We start from the raw sequence: 22,223 nt of genomic DNA on the forward strand, positions 1-22,223 counted from the left end.
GAGTCAAACTCCATCCAAACAGGAAATCACCCAGGTTCTAGGTATTAAAAAAAAAAAAAAAAAAAAAGCCTTATTTTTAAAGGGCAAGTTCTTTGTGCACAAAGTGGATGTGTCCAGAGCAAGAGCTACTTTGCTCTGGGCACGTGGTTGTTTATGTTTATGCCCTGCAGGGAGCATGCTGAGAGATGAGATCCAAACCCCCATACACACATCTGGCAAAGCTTACAGGAGAAAGAAAGGCTTTTAAGGGTTTGCATTGTCTTTTTTTTTTTCACCCTAAAAACTAAAAATGGAAATAAAAGGCTCCAGCCCACCTCACTTGAGTCCACCAGAATATCTATGAAGAGCCCTGAGCAGGGAAAGTAGGAGGCCTGGAGCAAAGAGGAGGGAAGGGGGGAGGAGAAGAGGGTTGATGACAAGGTGGAACGGCAGAGCCGGCGGCAGAGGGATTGGGAGTTTGGCTGGCAAGCTACGCCAGAGGCAGGTGCCAGCTGAGAGTGGGCGGAGGTGCCGGCGCCAGGCCAGGCCAGGCAGGGGGGAGGCCAGGCGTTACCTCTGCCTCTAGGAGTCCAGGCGCAGAGACAAGCTCGCCCCGGGGCGTCCCTGCTTTGTCAACTCTCCATTCCCTCCCCTCCTGCCAACCCGGACCAGGGGAGTCCCTGTCGCCTGCAGGAGGAGCCGCTGCAGAGCGACAGCATCCTTGGGAGAGACACCCGGGGCTACGTAGCCTCCAGCCTCCTCCTAGGGGAGAGAGCTCCCTTGCACTCCTAGTGATCACCCCTACCCGGCCACCGGCCACCAGAGCCTGCACCCGTGCCTCGGGGACCTCCACCTGCGCGGGCCCGGGGCGGGGGGAACACGGGGCAAAGAAGGCTCGAGAAGCGGGTATCCAGGGAACCCCAACCCCGCGTCTCTACTGGGCGAGAAAAGGCGACGCTGTCAACATTGTGAGCTTCCTGCACGCGGTCCCCAAGTTTAGGGGCGACACCTTTCCAGAAGGAGCTAATCCCCCCGCAGTGAACATTCCAGCCCCTTCGGGACTCCTGGAGCTTCTTCCGTCGGCACCCTAAGTGTTTCCCGGGTCTCCGCTTGGGCCATGCCCGGGCTGCGCAGGGACCGCCTGCTGGCCCTGCTGCTCCTGGGCGCGCTCTTCTCCGCCGACCTCTACTTCCACCTCTGGCCGCAAGTGCAGCGCCAGCTACGGTCCCTCGAGAGCCCTGAGGGCTGCCCGTGCTCCGGCCGCTCCCCCTCCGAGTCTCTGCACTCGGCCGCAGCCTCCCGGGACCCTGGCACCGCCGCGCACAACTTTTCCCAAGCCCGGCCCGGGGCTGAGCATCCCAGCCGCGGCCACCCTGGTCCGCGCTCCAAGCTGCAGGCCCTGTTCGCCCACTCGCTCTACCAAGCCCTGGAGGAGCCGCCTCTTCTGGGGCCCGAAGACTGGCTCTTGGCCAGCCAGGAGGCGCTGCGGTATTACCGGAGGAAGGTGGCCCGCTGGAACAGGTGAGGACCCTGCCAGGGGACCCTGGGAGCTCCCTAGCCTGGACTCTCCAGGCGCTGGCTACCCACATCCACTCACTCTCTCTGGGCTGCGGGGGCTTCGCCCTGCCCTCACAGCCTGGCACTGGGCTTCTTTCCCCATCTGGACCCTCACCAGCTGTTGCAGACTTCAGACATCAGCCCTGGAGTAAGATCTCAGTGTGAGAAATAATTTCTTTGCAAGAGCGAAGAAATGCTCCCAGCCACTCCCCTTGAGTTCTCCGGTTCTCGATCCAGTTGCTTTCCTGGTCCCAGTGCCTTCTCAAGCCCTTCTCATGGTTCAGATGTGGACAGCTGCTGTTAGGCCTTTGCTTTCCAGAGCGAGGTTCGAGTTCAGCACTCACCTTTGCTCTTTGGTCAAACCTTGAGCGCTTTGCACAAAGCTATGCCAAATCCCCAAAGACCTGGTTTTTTTCCCTGTCTTTCTCCCCCTGCCCAGGGTTGGAGGCGGAAGAGGCCAGCTGGAGCGAGAGCTAAACTCTCAGCTCTCTGTGACATGGTCAATCTCTGTTGCTCATTAAACGTGGCTTGTCGGTTTGGGGGCAGTGTTCTGAACTGAAGGGCAGTTTATTATCTTTTATTATCGTGTTGATTTGGGCTGAGGCTTCTGGGGGGAGAGAGAGACAGAGACAGAGAGAGAAACTGTGTTCTAGGAATTTTATAAACTGAAAGTAAAATTTAGAGGGAAATATTAAAATATTTAAGGTAAATTTAAGAGTGTTTTGCAGGAGTGTGTTGGAGATGGCGTGGTAATGATTGCTGGGGAGCTCCCCAGCTGATGGCAGAAAGCCTTCTTGTGAGTTAAGGACTCTTTTTCAAAGTATAGAACTTGTCTGTCACTTGAATCCAGAGTTCCCTTTTCATGCCACACCCATCTGTTAACACAAGAGATTTCAGAATGAGATGTCAGGGGTGGTTTTATGGTCCCTCGGGAAGATGAGAACAGAACGCAGTAAATCTCAGTTGAAACTTGCTGCTAGTCCAATTTAACTGTTTTCTTATTATTCTGTAGGGCTAAAACTGGAGGTGGGCGGGGGAGAACCTCAGCAAATGAAGAGAAAGAAGTTGAGACTTATCGGCTGAAATCACTACAGTGAATTTCATTTGCAACCTCTATGGCTGGCGATTTTATATTAGAAAGTGGTTCTCAATTCTACTGCTAATTGCATGCAATAAAAAGGCAGTTTAAGATTGCCTCACAGTGCTGTCACTTTCAATATTACCTTAATTTCATCAATAATGTGGGAGCATCATGAATCAGTGAACTAGGAAATTCTGCCCTTAGAAAAATTATCCACACATCAAATGAAGATTTAAGAATTACAGGCTGTGGGCAAAGTTGCTGCTATTGTAAATGCAGATGCATGTTTGCCTAGTCTCCTTTCTATCACCTTCAGTTTCCCTATGTTACTTAGGCCCTGAAGGAAATCCCATGGAAATATTTTGGGAGAAGATCAAAAATCTTCCTTGCCAAGCTGAGTAATTGATTTTTAAGCTTGCTTTTTAACAATAATATGTGTCAACACACAATTTGCTGCCCAGAGATGTTGGTCATGTAACAAGGGATCAGTGGGGGCTGCTGACCTTGCTGTCTGTCTTCAGAGGATCACTAAAAGTAGCAGTTTGCCAGGCAAGGTCTGTGGATGATGTGAAAGGTTCAACTGCACCTAATAGTGTTGAACTTTGACCTTAGAGGCAGAAAACACATCCCCTCCACCTGAAGAGTGCTATAAACATCAACAGGATGGTATTAGTAAGCAAGTGTGTTAGAGTTAACACCAGTGTTAAAAACGGAACCCCCTGGGGTTATAGCTCAGTTGGTAGAGTGCTTGCCTAGCATTCATGAAGCCCTGAGTTCGATTCTCAGAACCCCACAAACCAGGTGTACTGGTACACATCTGTAATCCTGATCCTCAGGAGAAGCAGAAATTCAAGGCCATTCTCCTCTACTTATTGAGGTTGAGACCAGTCTGGGGTACATTAGACCCTCTCTCCAAATGCATGAAACCTAAAAGACTCATTGGATTGTAATCATATCGAAAATTCTACTGTAATAACACTAACCCTTACTGAAGTTTGTATCCTGATGGCTATGAGGATCTGTGGATGTGTTAATGAACCCTGAGAACCTTGGTACAGGACCAAGGAAGCATCCAGATCCCTCAAGCTGGCATTTAGAATGGGCAACCGAGGGAGAAATAATGAATGACCTGGCCAATTGTTTGTGTCTTGCACAGACAAGTCCTAGTTTGTAGCCATGACCCTGCTAGCATTTAAAAGCTACTGATATATAAGTGGTGCTTCCCTGCCAGTAATTACGTAACATTAATTGCTATCCAAAACCAAACCTATCAGCAAACTACCTACCACAGTAGGAAAGGTGGAGGCAATAAAATGGCCAAGTCAGCATTCTTCATCACTTGCCTAGAAGAGAATGTTATAGCCTCAGTGATTCCTTTTTTTTTTTTTTAACTACTACACTAAGAAATGATGGTATTCGGTCAGAAAATGCCTTTTGACAACTAACTGGAGCTAGTTTCCCGTAGGGGGTACATAATGGCTTCTTCCACTCCCCACCCCTGAACATTCCTCTTCGATTTCACATGGTACCAGATGGAGTTGGTGCACTATCTCAAATGTTTGCATTCTCACCCAATGACAGTTTATTGGATGGCAGTGTTTTAGTTAGGTTGAAATGTGGAAGCGACGCTGTGTGTCCTCTGATCCTGAAGACTGGGCAAACCTCCTTCTACGACAGTCCTTCCTTGTCTTGCCGCCTGCCTCTCTCTCATTCGAAATGCAACCAAGTGTGGTACAGTCCAAGTTTAAAATGTAATCAGGGAAAGTGTTCCTGTCAGGTTGTCAGCTGCTGATCACAGCGAGCAAGCCAATGCCAGGCTCCATCAGCCTTGAGGACACCTCTGGCACCTGTCTGGAATATCAAAGACAGGACAGGGAGCAGGGAGTGTCAAGTTCACTATTTCAGGCCATAACTAACAATGCATAACTGTCCTGCTTTTATTGTTAGTCCTTAATCGGCAATGGTGGCGGCGAGGCTTACCTGGGTCCGAGGTAACAGTTCACATTTGGGGCTATCCTGGCATTCTTAATGGCTCATCTTGGAATTTCTTCTATGGTCCACAGCTTACCCAGCCAGAGGATGTCGGTCTGTAGACAGACATGTCAAAACTGGAAAGCTTGGCCTGGCCTTTCGCCCACATATCTTTGGTCAGTTCTTCTGTAATCCTCTGGTCTTGGTGGTCAAGGTCAAATAGGGTCCTGCTTCCCTTGTGTGGGAACTTCAGCAGCTGTAATGCAAGTATGAGTCCTCTGCTCTCCGCTTTTCTTCCTATGTGTCTTCCTGTGATGTCAGGAACATGATACAGGCTAACAATCACAGACTCAGCATCCCTCAGAAGTGTGTGCATGTGTGTGTGTGTGTGCGTGTGCGTGTGTGTGTGTGTGTGTGTGTGTGTGTGTGTGTGTGCATGTGCGCATCATCCCCCCATCCCAAGCGTCTGCCATTTCCCTCTCCAACCCCCTTGTTGTCACGGAAAGGAACCCTGGTCCAAAGTCTCTCTTTAGAAGTCGCAGCGAAGAGACTGGGCAGCTTTTCAAAAATGACAGTTGTTCAAGAAGAATAAGTTGGCTGAAGTTTTTCTGGGGGAAGCTCTGAGAAGATGCAGAATCAGGGCTGACAGAGGAAAACAGGGAGAAAAGGCCAGGGGAGGAGAAAAAGAGTGCTGCTGGAAATAAGAACCGTCTAGCCAAGAATTCTCAAAAGATTAGCTCCCCCCTCCCACGGCCGTGTGCAATGAGCAACAGCATCTCTTCATTCTTTCTCTCCATGCCTTGGTGGCTTCGCATCTTTCTGGCTTACCTCGTGACCACTCCAGACCATTTGTAATATCCATATCTCACGAGCAGTTCAGCCTTCAGGGTGCATCGAAGTCCAGGCGTACAGTCACAGACAGTGGCGTTTACCTTCCTCCCAGAGTCAACAGGACCTTGGTCTTTATCTGAGCATACTTTCAGCAATGCCAGGCTAAGAGAGAAATGGCCTCCCAGGATTGGGGAATGCTCTCCAGCCATGGCCTACATGTGGTGAGCAACTGGAGTGGGGATTCATTGCCATCCGTCTTAATTAGAGCCTGGCTGGGCTGATTCGGGGAAAGCTATTATCTTGGTGGTTTCGGAGACCTCAAGCTGCTCAGCAGCCACAGGCAGATGGTTTCTGAGTGAGTGAGTCCAGAAGGCCAGTTCAGGCTCCCTCTCATTGCACACTGGCTCTCACTGCCTTCACCTCAACCAAGAACTAAATCAGGGAAGTATCAACTCCCATCATCCAAGGAAGGTGGCACATCCTGTTTCCAAACAGATCACAACGAAGACCCCCCCAGTCAAGATCCCCAGGGCATGTCATTGTTTCCTGTCCCTATCCATCTTCTTTCTTCTCAACCATCTTCTCATCTACCCTGGAAACTCAAGTGACTGATCTTTCATGTGTAAATCCTCCTACCTGAAGCACGCTTGTTCCATGCCAGTTCCTTCACATACACTGTTCACTTGGCCCTGCCTCACAGGTTCTGTAGAAGTAGAGACGTGGTCAGCAGAAGTCCAAGATGGCCACCCATGATTTCCATTCCATTGTGTGTCTGCTGTAAATATATTTTGCAAGATGTCCCAGAATAGGGAAACTGTCTGGTGTGGCTGACCTGATCTCATATCCCTAAATCAAGATCCCTTGAGTTTATGGGTAAGGGGGGGAACCAGAAAGTTTGACTATTGCTGCTGACTTCAAGAGAAAGGAGACTATTTCACAGGGGATATAAATGACCTTTCAGAATTCAGGTTGACACCTGCTGACGAACAGCAAGAAAATAGAGAACTAGGTTCTCCACCCCCAGGAAATGAATTCTGCTGTCAACAGGAATGAGCCTGGAAACAGAGATTGTACCCCACTCCACATTCCCCAGAGCCTCTAAACAAGAATCCATCTCAGTCAGGACCTTAACTTCAGCCCTGTGTGACCCCACACAGGTCACAGATCCACTCAGAGCCGGCCCTTGAACCTCCAGAACTGGGGGACGATGTAGGGAGGGGAGGTGTTTAACCTGTTGGCTTTGTGATGATCCGTGGTATAGTAATAGAAAGGGAACGCACTGTTACTGTGTAGTCTGCTGTGTGGAGGAAACGGGATGAGACAGTCACACAAGCTGCCCAAAGTCAGGAGGAAAGCAAACCATGCCAGGTTTTGGACTCAGAGGGAATGGCTCCAGAACCACGTCTGTAACTAGCAACTCCCCAGCCACATCCCTGCCTGGTGTCCTTCGATGTCCAGACGCCATCACCTGGACTCTTGGGGAAAGCTTCTTCTGGTGACAGTCCCTACTCTGGTTCTGCGGTGGCTGTGTGCATTCTCTCCACATATGCCACCAAGTTTTGCATGATCATCTGCTATGCTCAACTATCACTTCATGGAGCTTGGAGTGAGACATGAAGATGAATGGCCACTTGCTCTTGGCATTGAAAGCCCCGACTGTGTGCAATCACCCCCACACATCTGTTTCATTGTTTGCCATGGGGTTGATCACTAGTAAACACCTGTGGAATGCACAGTTGTGAAGAAATGACAGCGGGATTGGGGACTATCAGTAGTTGATGGTCTCCTGTGGAGAAGACCTTGAATATAATAGATCCCGACTGTGAAGCCACCCTACCTGTGACTTCCTGACTCCTCTCCTATGAAAGTCTAAAGCAAAAACACCCTGATGAGGCAATGTGAGATTTGGATCTGGGTTCACTTCCTATGGTCGGAGCCTGAAGAAAATCAAGTTCAGACCTGAGAAGGAAGCAAGAGGGAAAGTTGAGAAGGTGTCATTTGCTAGGATGAAGGAATTTCTTTAGCATCTTCGGCTTTCTTAAGAAGAGCAGCCAAGAAGCCGTGCATGAAATAAAAATGGGAAACACAGAGGCCTTGACTTTGCCAAAACGGTCCCTGCCCTGCCCCTTGGCAGGTGCCCACCTATACTTTTCTCGTGATTATTCATTAAGCTGGAAGCTGATGAGAAGCTGCGGATTCTGCTGAAGTATGCCTGTGTATGGCTCAAAGCCCACTGGGAACAGCGTTCTAAACAGCTGCGGCTTCGGCGGGGCAGAAGTTACTGGGCATAAATTACTACCTGTTATTATAGGCAGGGACTCATGTATGTGCCTAATGAAAACCAAAGTATGGAAAAAACACTTAGCTCTCTTTGTACCCTGCCACTTGGCACAACAGCGTCCTATGGCTGAAGTGGGAAAGCAGGACACAACTGAGTTTGAGGGCTTTGGGGAGAAGCCAGTGTCCAAGACTTTCCACCCGTGGAGCTTGGCTTTAGGGGCCAAGCCTTGGGGGCAGCCAGGAGAATTTGGCTGGAGCAGCAAGAGACAAACTGAAGTCCCAGAAAGGGACTGTTTTATTGGAGTCACTAATAATAAACCGGATAATAAAGTTGTGGAGCCGCGGGAAACAGCACAGTCAAGGACGACGGTTCCTAAGAAGCCTGGTGCCTGTAATAAACTCAGCAAAACAGAGAAACGCTGGCCGAGCGGCCGGAGAGATGCCTAAGTGGGAAAGGTGCTTGCTGCACACGTGTGAAACAGTTGAGGTCAGCGGGACACACCTGTAATGTTAACACTGGGGAGGCCTGCCAGTCTGGATGAGCTCCAGGTTCAGTGAGAGACCTTCTCTCAAAAAAATAAGGTGGTGAGCAACTGAGGAAGGGACCTGATGTCAACCTCTGGCCTCTGCATTCATATACATTCTCATTCCTCTCTCTGTCTCTCTTTCTCTCTGTATGTGTGTGTGTAGCACTAATTGTTAGAAGGTCTTATTAATAAAAACAAACCCAGAGCCAGGTTTTGGGGTAAACGCTGAAATGTCAGAGAAGCAGAACAGCTAACTTCACCTCGCCAATTCCTCAGCTGATCCTGTTTCCTCAGACTGGAAGCCTCTGAGTTCTCATCCAAATGGATCTCAGCTGAACTGCTGCTCAAAAGCCTAAAAGTTTAACAAGACTCTAGTTCTTGGTCCTCACGCCTTATATCTTTCTGCTTCCTGCCATCACTTCCTGGGATTAAAGTCGTGAGTCACCATGCCTGGCTGTTTCCAGTGTGGCTTTGAACTCACAGAGATCCAGATGGATCTCTGCCTTCGGAATGTTAGGATTAAAGGTGTGTGTGTCACCACTTACTGGCCTCTATATCTAATGGCTGTTCTGTTCTCTGACCCCAGATGAGTTTATTAGGGTGCACAATATATTGGGGAACACAATATCACCACGTGTGTGTCTCTCTCTGTCTTTGTCTCTGTCTCTCTGTCTCTCTCTTACACACACACACACACACACACACACACACACACACACACTTGATAGCACAGGAGCATGTGACTAAGAAACTGGATCATAAAAAGCATGGTGGAGCCTGACAGAGGTGGCACATGCCTTTAATCCCAGCACTCAGGAGGCATCAGGCGGATCTCTGTGAGTTCGAGGCCAGCCTGGTCTACAGAGGGAGTTCCAGGACAGGCACCAAAACTACACAGAGTAAACCCTGTCTCGAAAAACAAACAAACAAAAAGCACGGTGGCCTGGATTTATTTTCCCATACTGGAGGTCAAACCCAAGCTGGAGCCCTCACCTAGCACACACTCCACCACTGAGCCCTAGACATACACCAAAGAAAAGCAGAGATATTCATCTGCTAAGCTAAGCACAGCTTTCAAATGGCAAACCTGTTTCACTTGCCAGAATTTGGGCCATAGGTAAATATGTTTGATGGTGCTAACCAAAATAAAATCTATGCAAAGGGACAGATCATCTCTCCTGGTTCAGTCACATGTTCCAGAGGGTCAGTTTCAGCAGTTGAGATGGGCGTTTTTGTGTATTTCTGGTCCATTTTTCTTTAACAGCAGAAAACTCACAGACCCTGTAGGGAAAGTTCATATCTGTTCTCACAGCTCAACTCATGCTCTTTATTACTCTGATAAGAATTATGCATCACCAGTAATGCTCCTTATTTCTACATCCTGTGTTCCCCTGAGCACTCAGAAAAGAAGAAGTCAGACTGAGTGACCCCAATTCTGTAATCAAATCCAGCCTCCTATATTAACCAAAGTTTCATTTTGGAGGGATTTTAACTGGGGTCACTGTATCCAACTGAGTTCAGGTAGGATCCGCATTTCCCTTAAATTATGCAAAATTTGCATTCCGAGCATATGTTCGGCCTCCTAGGAAATAGTTCATTATACTTGCAAAGTGCTCCTCACATTCATCAGGATGCACTGGTTTAGTGAATTAGAAATCCAACTCAAGGTAGCTCAAGCAGGACTAGGGACAAAAGTAGACGCTCAGGAATCCAAACCTGGGGGAAGGAGAGGGCGAGCCACACACAGCAGAAGCAACCTTGGACGGCCACTGCTCTTGCTCACCACAGCTCCCCTGCCTGTCTTGGCTCTGCCTGTCCAGTGCTCGCTCTCTGCACTTTTACCTCTGTTCATCCTTTCCTGAGGCTTACATTCCAGCAGGAACTAGGGGCCCCTTGCTTCTCTTCTTTGAGCCTCCTCAGCCTCCCTGCCTCCTAGACAGTCTAAATATCTCCTCTCCACTTACCCCCTTTTTAACCTGCTTGTTCATACAGATAGACTGAAAAAGTCCTGCTTCTTTTAGAGCCTCCATGCACGCGCGCGCGCGCGCGCGCACACACACATACACACACACACACACACACACACACACACACACACACACACACACCACTTTGAGGTCAGAAGTACAAAACTAGCTCTTTGTGTTTCTCTTCTTATAATCCTAGTCCTCAGAGCTGGAGAGATGGCTCAGCAGTTAAGAGCACTGGCTGCTCTTCCAGAGGACCAGGGGTCAATTCCCAACACCTGTACATGGGGGCTTACAAGCATCTATAACTCCAGTTCCAGGGAATTCATCATTATATTCTGACCTCTCAGGGCACCAGACACTCACCAAGTACATATAAATCCATATAGGCAAACACTCATACACATAAAAACATTTAAAAATAAATCTGAAAATAATAATAGTATCTAAGACTAACAGATGCTATGATTCCATGTACCACACCAATTCTTCTAAAAAACCAATGTAATATTTAGAAACAATAACGAAAATTTGTCTCTCCTTAAGAGGTTTATGAAGAGCTTGTGTTTTAGAACAGAACTCTCAAAGACCATTGTCTGTCCATTTCTCTGTTGGACATTGGTGATTTGGGCTGACAATGCCTGACTTGAGGCAAAATGCTTGAGGCCAAAAACATTTTGGATTTCAGACATTTTTGAGGGGAGAATTTTTATATATATTGTATGTGTATGTACATTATATGTAATATATATAATGAGCTATGCAGAGGGTGGGACACATGTCTATACAAATTGCTGTTTTTGTTACACATGTGTCCTGTACACATAGCCTAAAGGCAATTTTACACAGTATATTTAGAACTCCTGGTTTTGGCCATGTCCTGCTATATGACATCATAAGTCTCTGCTCAAAAAATTTCAGATTTTGGAACCTTTAGGGTTTCAGATATTTCGGTGAGGGGCATTCAACCTGTAATAATTGTCGGCATTAACGCCACGAAAATGCTCTGTCATTTGTGTAATTAGTTTCCCACTGAAAGGATTGGTCTGAAGCTGAGCATGATACGCACGCATGTAACCTCTGCACTCAGGAGTCTGAGGCAGGAGGATCACAATTTCAAAGACAACCCGGGCTACATAGCATAAAAAAGAAATTGTCTCAAACAAGCAAAGTGTTGGTCTGCAGAGCTAGTAAGACTGGCCCTGCAAAGGCACCAGCTCGTTCACAGTTCCCTATGACGTTACTGGCCCACTGGCCCAGGCTGCTCCTGCAGCTGCAGCTGTCTGCATAGGTGCATAGGGCCCCTGGTGAAGATATCCAGTAAGAAGCAGAGGTGCTGGCGTCATGCTAGGACCCTGCAGAGACCAAGCACCTTCGAGAAGTCCCCATTTGCGTTCTCTGCTTTAAGCACGGCTGGGAGCACAGACATTTAAGGAAAGAAGGGTATGTCTTGGCTCACAGTTCAAAGATGCTGTCCGTGATGTCAAGGAGGTCATGGCAGCCGCCGGAGCTTGAAGCAACTGGTCGCATTACAGTTGCATTACATGTGCCGCCTGGAGGTAGAGAGAAATGGATGCCGGTGTGCGGCCTGCTTTCTCCTTTTCATTCAGTTGGAGATTCCCCAGAGCATGGAATCCTGTCACTCACATTTAAGGTGGGCCTTCCCACCTCAATGAACCTAATCTAAAAGCTGCCTCACTGCCTGCCCAGAGGTTTGTTTCTTAGGTGAGTGTAGGTCCTAACAATATTAACCATCACACCATTAAAAAAGGAAAAATAGCCTCAGGGCAACTCCACAGCACCAAAGCAATATGGAGGAAAATGCATGCTCTATGTTTATAGTTACAATCACAACATTATTTTCGTATATAATAATATTTAGTGCGGTGGTGAGAAACAAGGAATGGATCTCCTAGGGCAGTTTACTCTAAGAAAACAAAAATACCTGAGGTGGAGCTCCTACTGCAAATGTGTCTGCCTCCTAGCCTGGAGCCCTCTACAGAGAACTCTTGAGGATCCACTCAGTCCCGGCTGGGTGCCTGAGATGTCGCACTTTTAGCCCATTGGGAGCCAGGGGACCACCCTGCAGTTCCCAAACAAAGGGAAATCAGGCATTGGTTGTATTTGACACGGAGGCTGCCATCGTCTCTGCCATTGATGGTACCTTCACTTTGCTACCTGCAGCATTGAAGTGATGCAGCCTGGGTGCCAGCCAGAAGCCTAGCTCCCGGGAGACTTTAGTCCTCGCCTCACCTGACTGGCATCCCATGCCCTCGGGCCGTCACTACAGTAGGTTTCAAGGCCACATCTCTGCCTCTTCTGTGCCTATGTGTATCCGTTTCCTCTCCTGTCTGTCTCTGTGTGCACCATTCCCCTCTCCTGTCTGTGTGTACATGTCTCCCTTCTATCTGTCTGTACATGTTCCTTCCCCTGTCTATCTTTTCCTTCCAAAATACTTGTCATTAAATTCATGGCCCATCTACATAATCCAATCTCATCTCAAGAACCTTAACTTAGTTTCATCCACAGAGTCTTTTGCCAAATGAAGATCTCTTTACAAGCTCAGGGTGCAGGCCAGGAATGGAGCATTTGGGAAATCACCATTCAGCCAGGGACAGCTATATTTCATTACAAATACAAACTCTATGTAGTTATCTCTTCAAATGCTTTTGAAACCTTTTAGATAAAAGAGAATCAACGATCATCCATTAGATAAGCTTCCAGATATATCATAAAATAATCATGATCTGTTGCAACATAAAATAAAAAAAAATAGTCGAAAAAATAGGTCAAAGAGAAAATGAGACTCGAGATCAGTGGAGTGGGTTGTAAGGAGTTTCTCACGTTTGCCAAGAAAACGTGCCAGAGTCAGCTCTGCTTAGAAACCACCATCCGTCTCTCTGAGACAGAGGCCTGGGGAAGCAGAGTGACTCCTGGGGTGACTCAGCAAAGAAATGTCTTCCCCAGGGCCCTCAAGCCCTCCCCACATCACTGCCACCACCACCACAAGTCATAGCATTGCGTAAGGACCGGCATCCTCCTCCACATCCTTAGGAGAGCCTCCCCGCAAGATGTCCCTCAGCATAAGCTGCCTGGAATTATATTCACCCAGACCCATACTAGTGTCCTGGTACTCAAGCCTCTGCCTCACTTTTGGAAGGAAGGCAAAATCTTGAGGCTCCAGGGCAGTGGGCACCAGACATCCTTTGGACCACCCTCCATGAGCCTTACCTTTTCAACAGAGCCTCTGATCAGCACTTGAGTGACAGTGGCATTAAGATAAAACTCCAACAGCACCTGGACTGCAGCTTTTCAAGGTTGTCATTTAGTGCAAAGAAACAGAGTCTGTAATTAGCTGAAGCTGGAAGTGGAACAAAAGGGTCTTTGTGCAGATCATAGAGTTACACAGCCTAGGTAAGTGGACGTAGTCACTGACCTCTGTCCCAAGGGAAACCACAGGTCCCCAGGCCAGCTAGATTCTCCTCAGACTATACTTTTGGGTCTGCTGGCATGGGCCAATGAGTAATTAATCAATCAATATGCCATAGATGTGGCTGCAAAGTTAGGAGCTGGAAAAAAATTTAAATCGATTATAACCAAATAAAAACCATCAATAAAGCAATCATTGAATGCCTAATGCATCAGTGGCCTCTCTAGGTTAAACTCATTACTAAGCAAACACCCAGTTATCCACAGTGGATAACATCTGTTCTGTTATTAGCTATAAACCCATTAAAAAACAGGAGAAGCCAGCCAAAAACTACAAGCTTGGATTTATAAAATTATAGATTATATTTATATGAACCACAACCTCTTTATTTGGTAGCCATGGAGTCTATGATCTATTAAAAATAATTTGTGCTTTGTGATAGTAAAGCTTTCTCATCTACATACATGAAAAGTATGTCTTCCCCAGTCTCCTGGTGAGGGATACTGTGCCCCACTCACTGGAAGTATTATCTACTGAAAAAGGTATAATTTAATAAACAGGTGCACCAGAAGAGCTGGGTTCCTCTGGAGACAGCCAGTTGGCTCTTGTTCTCCAGGTCTTCTTTACAAAAGGAAAACTTCTATCTTGTCATCCAGAGGGGACCTTGTGTGCTTCTTTTCCCAGCCCCGTTTTACTTTTCTGGGGGCTCCAATCATACTTGCTATGCTCTTGTTTGTTGACTTGTTTAACAATAACCTACCTCACTGGATTCTAAGCCCTTCAAGGGTTGTCTGGGATTAAATAAGGGCTCCACATTATAACTCCCGGGTCTTGGGAGTAGCTTCTTGTTCTGGGGAATAAGTCATTTAAGTAATTAAGTCAAGAATAACTTTTGATTGGTTTAGTTAAGTTGAAATGAACGCTCATTGGGGATTATCAAGATGGTCCCCAAATCCATTGTCAAGCGTCCTTATAAGAGGAAGATTAGACACAGACAGAGGAGACAGCCAAGCCTGCAGAGACTAGAGTGAGGCATCCTTATGACAATGATGGTCTTGGAAGAAACAAAAAATGAACCCAAACCCCGAACCCCAAAATGAGCTTAGCCCTACTGGCAACCTGTCTTTTAGACTTAGATTCAAGCTGTGAAAGAATATGTTATTTTGAGCCACCAAATTTGTGATAACTAGATGCAGCAGCCAGAGGACATTCACAGAAGGATGAAGGCATGTTTGTTCCAGTACCTCAAATAACACTTGTACAGTGTAGGTGCTCATAAAATATCTGGTGAGTGAATGAATGAGTGAATGGGTGAATGAGTGAGTGAGTGAATGAGTGAGTGAACCAATGAGTGAGTGAGTGAGTGGGTGAGTAGGTGAGTGAGTGAATGGGTGAGTTAGTGAATGGGTGGGTGAGTGAGTGAATGGGTGGGTGAGTGAATGAGTGAATGGGTGAGTTAGTGAATGGGTGGGTGAGTGAATGGGTGGGTGAGTGGGTTAGTGAATGAGTGAATGGGTGAGTTAGTGAATGGGTGGGTGAGTGAGTGAATGGGTGGGTGGGTGGGTGAGTGGGTGAGTGAATGAGAGAATGGGTGGGTGAGTGAGTGAATGGGTGGGTGAGTGGGTGAGTGAATGAGAGAATGGATGAGTTAGTGAATGGGTGGGTGAGTGAACAAGACAGTTTAAGAAGCTCAGGAGGCAACCCTGAGTTCTGCCGTGGCTGCCTTCCCTGTGCTGTAAACCTGAGGCTTGTTTCCTCAGGCCTGAGTTTCCTGGTGTGTGAAGGAGTGTGATGCGCATCCCAAGGGTGGCATGAGGGCACGTGGTGCCTTCAACACTGAGTCGCCAGTAGTGAAAGACACTGGTTGGTTTCTGCTAACATTCCATGTGAGTTATTTGGTTCCTGTCAATATCCAGCCCTCGCCATTGTGTTTGGTGGTCAGGCTGATGGTGAAGAAACAATGTCTGTGGTCCACGTGCCAGGAAAAAGCACCCTCACTTGCAAGCTGGTCATGGCCCTAGTTTGACTTAGCCAGAGCTGGCTCTTCCACACAGAGAGTGTGAAATGATCTCTCCCTCAACACTGAGATGTCAAATACTAGAGCTTGGAGGTGGAGAGAAAACACAAAGGGGTCTATATCTACAGTGTGTTCACCTGTTTCAGAAACACCTCTCTCTCTCTCTCTCTCTCTCTCTCTCTCTCTCTCTCTCTCTCTCTCTCTCTCTCTCTCCAGATTCTAGGACCCCCCCCCCCTTATTTGCATCTCATGAAGCTTGTATTAAACAGGCTGGTCTCAGCTTATGGGAGACTTTCCCCTCAAGCCATACCTCTGTGGACCTTGCCACACAGATGCAGCTGGCACACACCAGCACTTTGTGTTCTGTACAGTGTTAATATAATACTGTTTAACCCTCAGAACTCTGTATGCAGGGCCTGTTCTTATCTACATTTTCAGACTAGAGTAAGGCTCATTCATGCTGCTACACAAGAAACTGGACTTCCGAGTCAGGGAGATGCTTCAGGCACAAGGAACTTGGGTCCTTGTGTTGTAATTCACATAGAATTCACAATTCACATAGAAGAAAAAGTGGGGTTGGTTGGAATGCGATGATCTCAGCACTGGGGAAGCGGAAAACGAAGATTCCTGGGCTCCTAAAACAACCGTCCTCAGTTCAGTGAGGGACCCTGACTCAAGAACAAAAAGGTGGACAGTGACTGAAGAACCATAGCCAAGGTTATCCTCTGGCTTCCACACACACACACACACACACACACACACACACGCACACGCACACGCACACGCACACGCACACACACACACACACACACACAGGATTTCAGGTCAGGTCTTTTCAACTTCAGAACTGAAATTTAACACTGAGTTTCACTTCAATGCATGCTCTCAGCCAGGTCCTAGAAACAGAGATGAAATGAACGCAAGTCCAGGAGGCTCACCGCCCAGTGGTCTCAGGACTTCAGCTCTTCTCACCGCGGAGGCTCAAATGTTAGGGAGGCAAAATGACTTCCACGGAGGTGTAAACTGTGGGAGCCTGCTGGGGATCAGATTAACAACGAGCATCAAAGCTTGAAAGATAGAGCCACTCTTCAACCGTTAGACACGTTGTTGTTGTTGTTGTTGTTGTTGTTGTTGTTGTTGTTGCTGTTGCTGTTTTACACCTAAAGTGTTGGGTTTCCTATGACTGATAGGGGATCATCACTAATAGGATCTCCCCATCAAATCCTGTGTCTTTCTTGAGTTTTGTCCTAAGGCCAGCTGCTGGCAGTGCCACAGTCATTGGCACCAGTTCCTGGCTCCCAAATCTTTAAAACGGAGAAAGTAAGAACCTTGCTGATACTATGAGGAGCGTCTGTGAGGACTGAATGGGTTAAATTTGCAAAGTGATTTAAACAGTGTGAGGAACAAGACCCAGTGCTGTGTACAGTTTACCTAGTGTCCTTGTTCGGACTCCTTTCGGGTCACTGGTTTCTCTGGGACTGAGATAGAAATCCCTGTGGTCTCCTGCCCAGGGATGGTCTATGATACTCCCATTCTCATTTGGGTGCCTCTCCAGAAGGCACGCCACCCCTCTGGGTAGGTATTACACAATAGCTGAGCCAGGGCTGTGGACATACAGGGTCAGGACAAGGTCGGCACCCAGGCAGTGCAGACCCATTGCAACGCTCCGGGAAGAGGAAGCAACGAGTCCTTATCACTGTCAGGAAACGGGAACCTTTCGTAAAATCTCACTAAAATGTCAGTACAGTCATCGCTTTCTTAACAGCAAACAGATGACAAACTCCTGTGTTTCCCCCACACCACTGTCACAGTTTTCAAGAAAGTGACATCAAAAAGTCAAATTAGTTTCCTTATTAAAATTTTAGCATACAAAAAATAATGGGTTTCATTATGCTCCCTTCATACGTGTATATCATTGCACACTGTTCATAGTCACTCATTAACTTCTTTTATCCCCCCATATATAATATGTAAACCTTAACTCCACGTATGAGAGAAAGCATACAATCTTCCCCATCACCCTGTCTTATTTCCTCCTAACCCCACCCCCCACAATAGTACCCCCTTCTACTTTTAAGTCTCTTTTCAAATCTAGATTCTACATACGAAAAAAATGTGACATTCAGCATTCTGATCTGGTTTATTTATCTTAACATGATGCTGTGTGTTTCAAATCCATTTTCTTGCAAATGACATAAATTAATTTTTCTTTAACTCCATTGTATGTGCATATGCATGTGGATATATGCACTCCATTTTCTTTATCATTCCTCGGTTGACAAGCCTCTAAGCTGGTTTCATATCTTGTCTCTTGTGACTAGCGGAGCAACAAACACTGTTGTTCAAGTGTCTCTCTGTGTGTGCTAATGTGGATATATACCTGAGTGATATAGCTGGGTTGTGTGGTAGATCTATTTTTAGATTTCTGAGGAGCTGCCATACTGATTTTCATAATAGCTATGCTAATTTGCTTGCCCTTCAAATTAAATTCTTGACAAGGCATCAGTTTCCCTCAAGCCACTGGGGAAGAATGGAAAAGGTTCTGGTCAAAACCCAGCTTCAAATCCTTTTCCACTTAACTGTTATTACTTCCGCTTGTGGACCTTAATCCTTTCAATGTTCAATGCTATAGTAAGATACTATATCCAAATAACCCAAACCTCTGCCTTCAGTGAGCATTACACAAATGCATGTTAAGTGTTAAGTTCAAAGAAATCCCACAGCAGAGGCATTACTGTTCAGTAAAATCAGTATATTGTCTTGTGTGTGACAGATCCCTTGCAATTAGGTGGGTCGTGTGACCAGCTCTAGCCAATGGGAATTCAGTTGCAGTTACTGACAATCACTTCTTGACAAAGTCCTGGGAAGCCAGTGCTGAACCCTATGGTTCCTCTCCTTGCCATGAAGAACCTAAAGTCCATGTTATTAGGCTCCTCTGTGACCGTCAAACTGGCTGTGAGTCACTCTATGGAGCAGAATCCCTAATGTCTTTAGTTAGGCACACAGCATAACTGAGAAATATGTCTTAGTTGTGGTAAGTCACTGAGGTTTGGCGATTAAAATGTTACTATATCAGAACCAAACCCAGTCTGACTAACGCAGGAAGTAAATGGGTAGATGGATTGTGTTCCACCAACTCAATCATGGAAGAAATGAAACACCAACTTGTTTTTCAGAAATCAAATCAAATGGCAATCTGAGTCCCTTTCTATTAAGATGGCTGGAAACTACATCTCAGTCATCACCGAGCCCCTTCATGGCCAATGTCCTTAGGGTCCAGGCACTGTGACATCTGAAGAGGGCACATCCCTGCTCCATCGCCACATGCATGTGGATGGTACTGTTGCTTCCTTGTCGATTTCCAGCACAAGAAGCTTGGCTGAGGCTGGATTCCCGGTGCCTAAAATGAGTCTTCCTTGGTACCACCCAGGCACTCCTCACAGGACTATGCAGCCAACTTTCCTCTCCTCACCTTAGAAAAGCTTCATGCTTCTCCCAACTTTTATCCATTCCTACTCACTGTCAGTCTGCATAGCATATTCCTTCACTGAATCTAGACTTTCAAAAAAAAATAATTAAAACAGGGAAGGAGTAAAGAAAGCTGGTCTGCTCTCTCAACTTTCAGTTGGTTCTGAATCATAACTGCCCTCCCTTTTAGACAAGGAAGCATGAAGGCCCAGCTACCTTCTTCAAACAGGAGTGTAGAAAGTTCCAGAAGACAAAAAGCAGCATTAATTTCTCACAAAATTTCCAGCCACATGGTTGACTGCTCATGTTGAGGAGGGAAAGAGGCCAAGTCCACAATTACAATCCATTTGCCAATCAAGTGGAAAATAGTAGCATGCAAATTAGCACTGGTTCATAGGCCAACGACTGGAAAAAATTTCATCTGGGTAGATCACAAGGAAATTTGCCTACAAACCACAAAAAACCATAACCCTGCCTCCATTCGGATACCGTTCTCTTTCAATACTCACACCTGTGAAATAGGCGACGAGGCCAAGTTCAAACTTCTGTTGACAAACAAATGTATCCTAGTAAACTCTTGATTACTGGAGATTCCAGGGTGTGTATGTTTAAACCTCCTGAGTTTGCTGCTCAAAGTATTGTCTTTAGACCACGTTTCTGCTTTCTGTGCTCAGAAAAATTATAGAGGAAAGAGAGGATTCATATCAATGTCATTTACTAAAACTGGAGTGTGTGTGTGTGTGTGTGAATATATGTGTGTGTATTTGTATATATGTATGCATATGTGTATATGAGTGTGTATGTGTGTATATGTATGCACCTGTATGTATTTGTATGCTTATGTGTATGTGTATTTATATATATATGTGTGTGTGTGTGTGTGTGTGTGTGCATGTGTGTATGTATATATGTATGTATGTATGTATTATGTATGTGTATATGAGTGTGTGTATATGTGTGTATGGATGTGCAACATGTAGTGATATATTTTGGGATTGCACAGTTAAAGGATGAAATACAATTTGGCATCTAAGGACATCAACACTGCATCTTTTGGGAACTAGTGTGTTTCAGTGTCTTGTTCCTATGCCTGTTAGGCTGGGATGAATCTGACAACTAAATGTTCACTGACACAGATTTACATAAAACAAATTAAGTAACATTTTTAATTTTTGCTGTGCAGAAGATATACAGCATATGGGGCCCTGAGGAAGGCTTTTATGCTGTCGACGGAAAATATTAAATTGCTCAGAGTCTAAAATCCATCATAGCAGTTTTCAGGCTGTCATCAGAGGATTAAGTGCTTTAATTCCTCATGATTCCGTGGCTCTCGTCCAGGGTTTCTAACCCCAGTATTACTGACCTCTGGGGCCAGATAATCTCCTGTGGTGAGACTTCATTAATTACATCATAGGACGCTCCCACTGTCTCTCAGCACTCTGTCCACTGGTTACGGCCACCACCAGGGTCTCCAGACATTGCCAACTCTTGCTTGAGGAGTGAAATTACTCCTTGCTGAGGACCACAGGCCTGTGCAAAGGAAGAAACAGTCATATGACAAGTCTGCAGCTGTGAGATCCCAGCTCTGTGCAACACCACATCACAATGAGGCCGAGAGCTCTTTGGGCTAGTATTCACAGTTAACATCCCTGAACGTGCATTGATTGAATGTGCATACCACACAGGAAGTGCTCCCTAAGCAGGAGGCTTCATTTCAGGACTTCTCTGGACCTTGACCTGTCTTCTCTGCACTGCCAATCAGCCACCAGGTCACAGTTCAGCTTCACTTTGCATAATCATTTGTCTGGGACTAGTGATATTTATTAACCAGTTTGATTCTTAGCTCCACACCCAGGACTAGAGTCGAGAGAACTGCTTGGCTAGAAGGGATCTGCCAATCCCCTGTTGTGATTCTGGGAGTCCCTTAGACTCAAGGGTCCTTTTACTGTTTTCCTCCAGAGTGTATAGATACCCACATCTCCAGCGATCAATCTCAATGCTGCAGCAGAGGGAAATCTTAACACCAGCTCTTGGAATGTCCCTTCTAGCTTACCATAGTCATCTCCTTAAATCTGGGAGCCATCTAGACCCAAACCTGTGAGGCCATTCAAAATCATCCAAAGTTAACAAGTCTGACCATATTGATAAACCATGACAAAGTCACACCTGGACTCCTAAGAACCCAATTTTATCTAAGATTTCTAAATCATTTAAGATAGTCACTTTCTTCGTGGTTCTTAACTGGTGTCTTCTATAATACCTTCAAACAGATGCAAAGACTTAATTGAAGGCTGAGTACTGTAGAAGCTCTCCATAATGCATTTGGAAATTCAACAAGTGAGTAAGATAACTCTATTCTAACAGAGACAGAGCTCCATCCCTCAAGAGATTCTTTCCCCCAAAGCTTGGAACTAGGTAGCGTTTATCCATCAGGAAACTCATCTACACAGCTAATGACTAGTAACTTATAGGGTAATTTACTATGTGCATAGCACTTTACCAAATACTGAAGAGGATGTGAAAGAAATCCAAGGCAGAGTCATGTCCTCAAGAACTTTAGAACTTGGTTGAGAAAATGATACAGGGCTGGAGCCTTCCCCTCTGGCTCCATTTTGCTATAGCCTGGTGACTGATAACACTGAGTTTAGAAGAAACTCAGAGGCTCCCCTCCTCCTTCCTTCCTTCCTTCCTTCCTTCCTGTTCAGGATCCCAGGTACCAGTGACTAAGGTCCACAAATCCCAGCCCAGAGGATGGGGAAGGAGGACACACATCTTAGCTCTTCACCAGCCAATGGCACCTCCTGGAATTGCTCAAGGATGCATGACTCTAGGAAATGAACTGTGGTCCAACAAGCAGTTAGAAAATAATTAAAGTATTATCACCCAGTTCCTCCCCGGGGAATCTCATGGTAAATGTCTGCTCTGCTAACAGTTGGGTGACCAGTGACTTTAACAAAACATTGCTTCCCTGGCATGCAATTTAAAGGGTTATGCTTGAGGAGATTTTGCATCATTGCTCCTGGAAGTGAGGCTGTGGCAAGATGCCAGCAGAAAGAGTAGTGATCTCAGCAGAAATGACAGAAGATCTTCCCATGATCAGTTTAGTCCTACTTGA

General features: G+C 46.4%; 1 protein-coding gene across 1 annotated transcript in view; it reads left to right on the forward strand.

Moving 5' to 3' along the window:
* The first annotated feature begins 588 nt into the window (after positions 1–588).
* The window catches only part of Fam20a (FAM20A golgi associated secretory pathway pseudokinase), a 56,536-nt gene continuing 34,901 nt past the window's right edge, over positions 589–22,223 (forward strand). The window contains exon 1 of the mRNA XM_052757880.1: positions 589–1,500. Coding sequence (XP_052613840.1) covers positions 1,097–1,500 — 404 coding nt within the window. The 5' untranslated portion in view covers positions 589–1,096. The remainder of the gene's footprint in view (positions 1,501–22,223) is intronic.

Source organism: Peromyscus californicus, unplaced genomic scaffold (genome assembly GCF_007827085.1).
Source record: "Peromyscus californicus insignis strain IS unplaced genomic scaffold, ASM782708v3 Scaffold_3__1_contigs__length_106647218, whole genome shotgun sequence".
Lineage (NCBI taxonomy): Eukaryota > Metazoa > Chordata > Mammalia > Rodentia > Cricetidae > Peromyscus > Peromyscus californicus.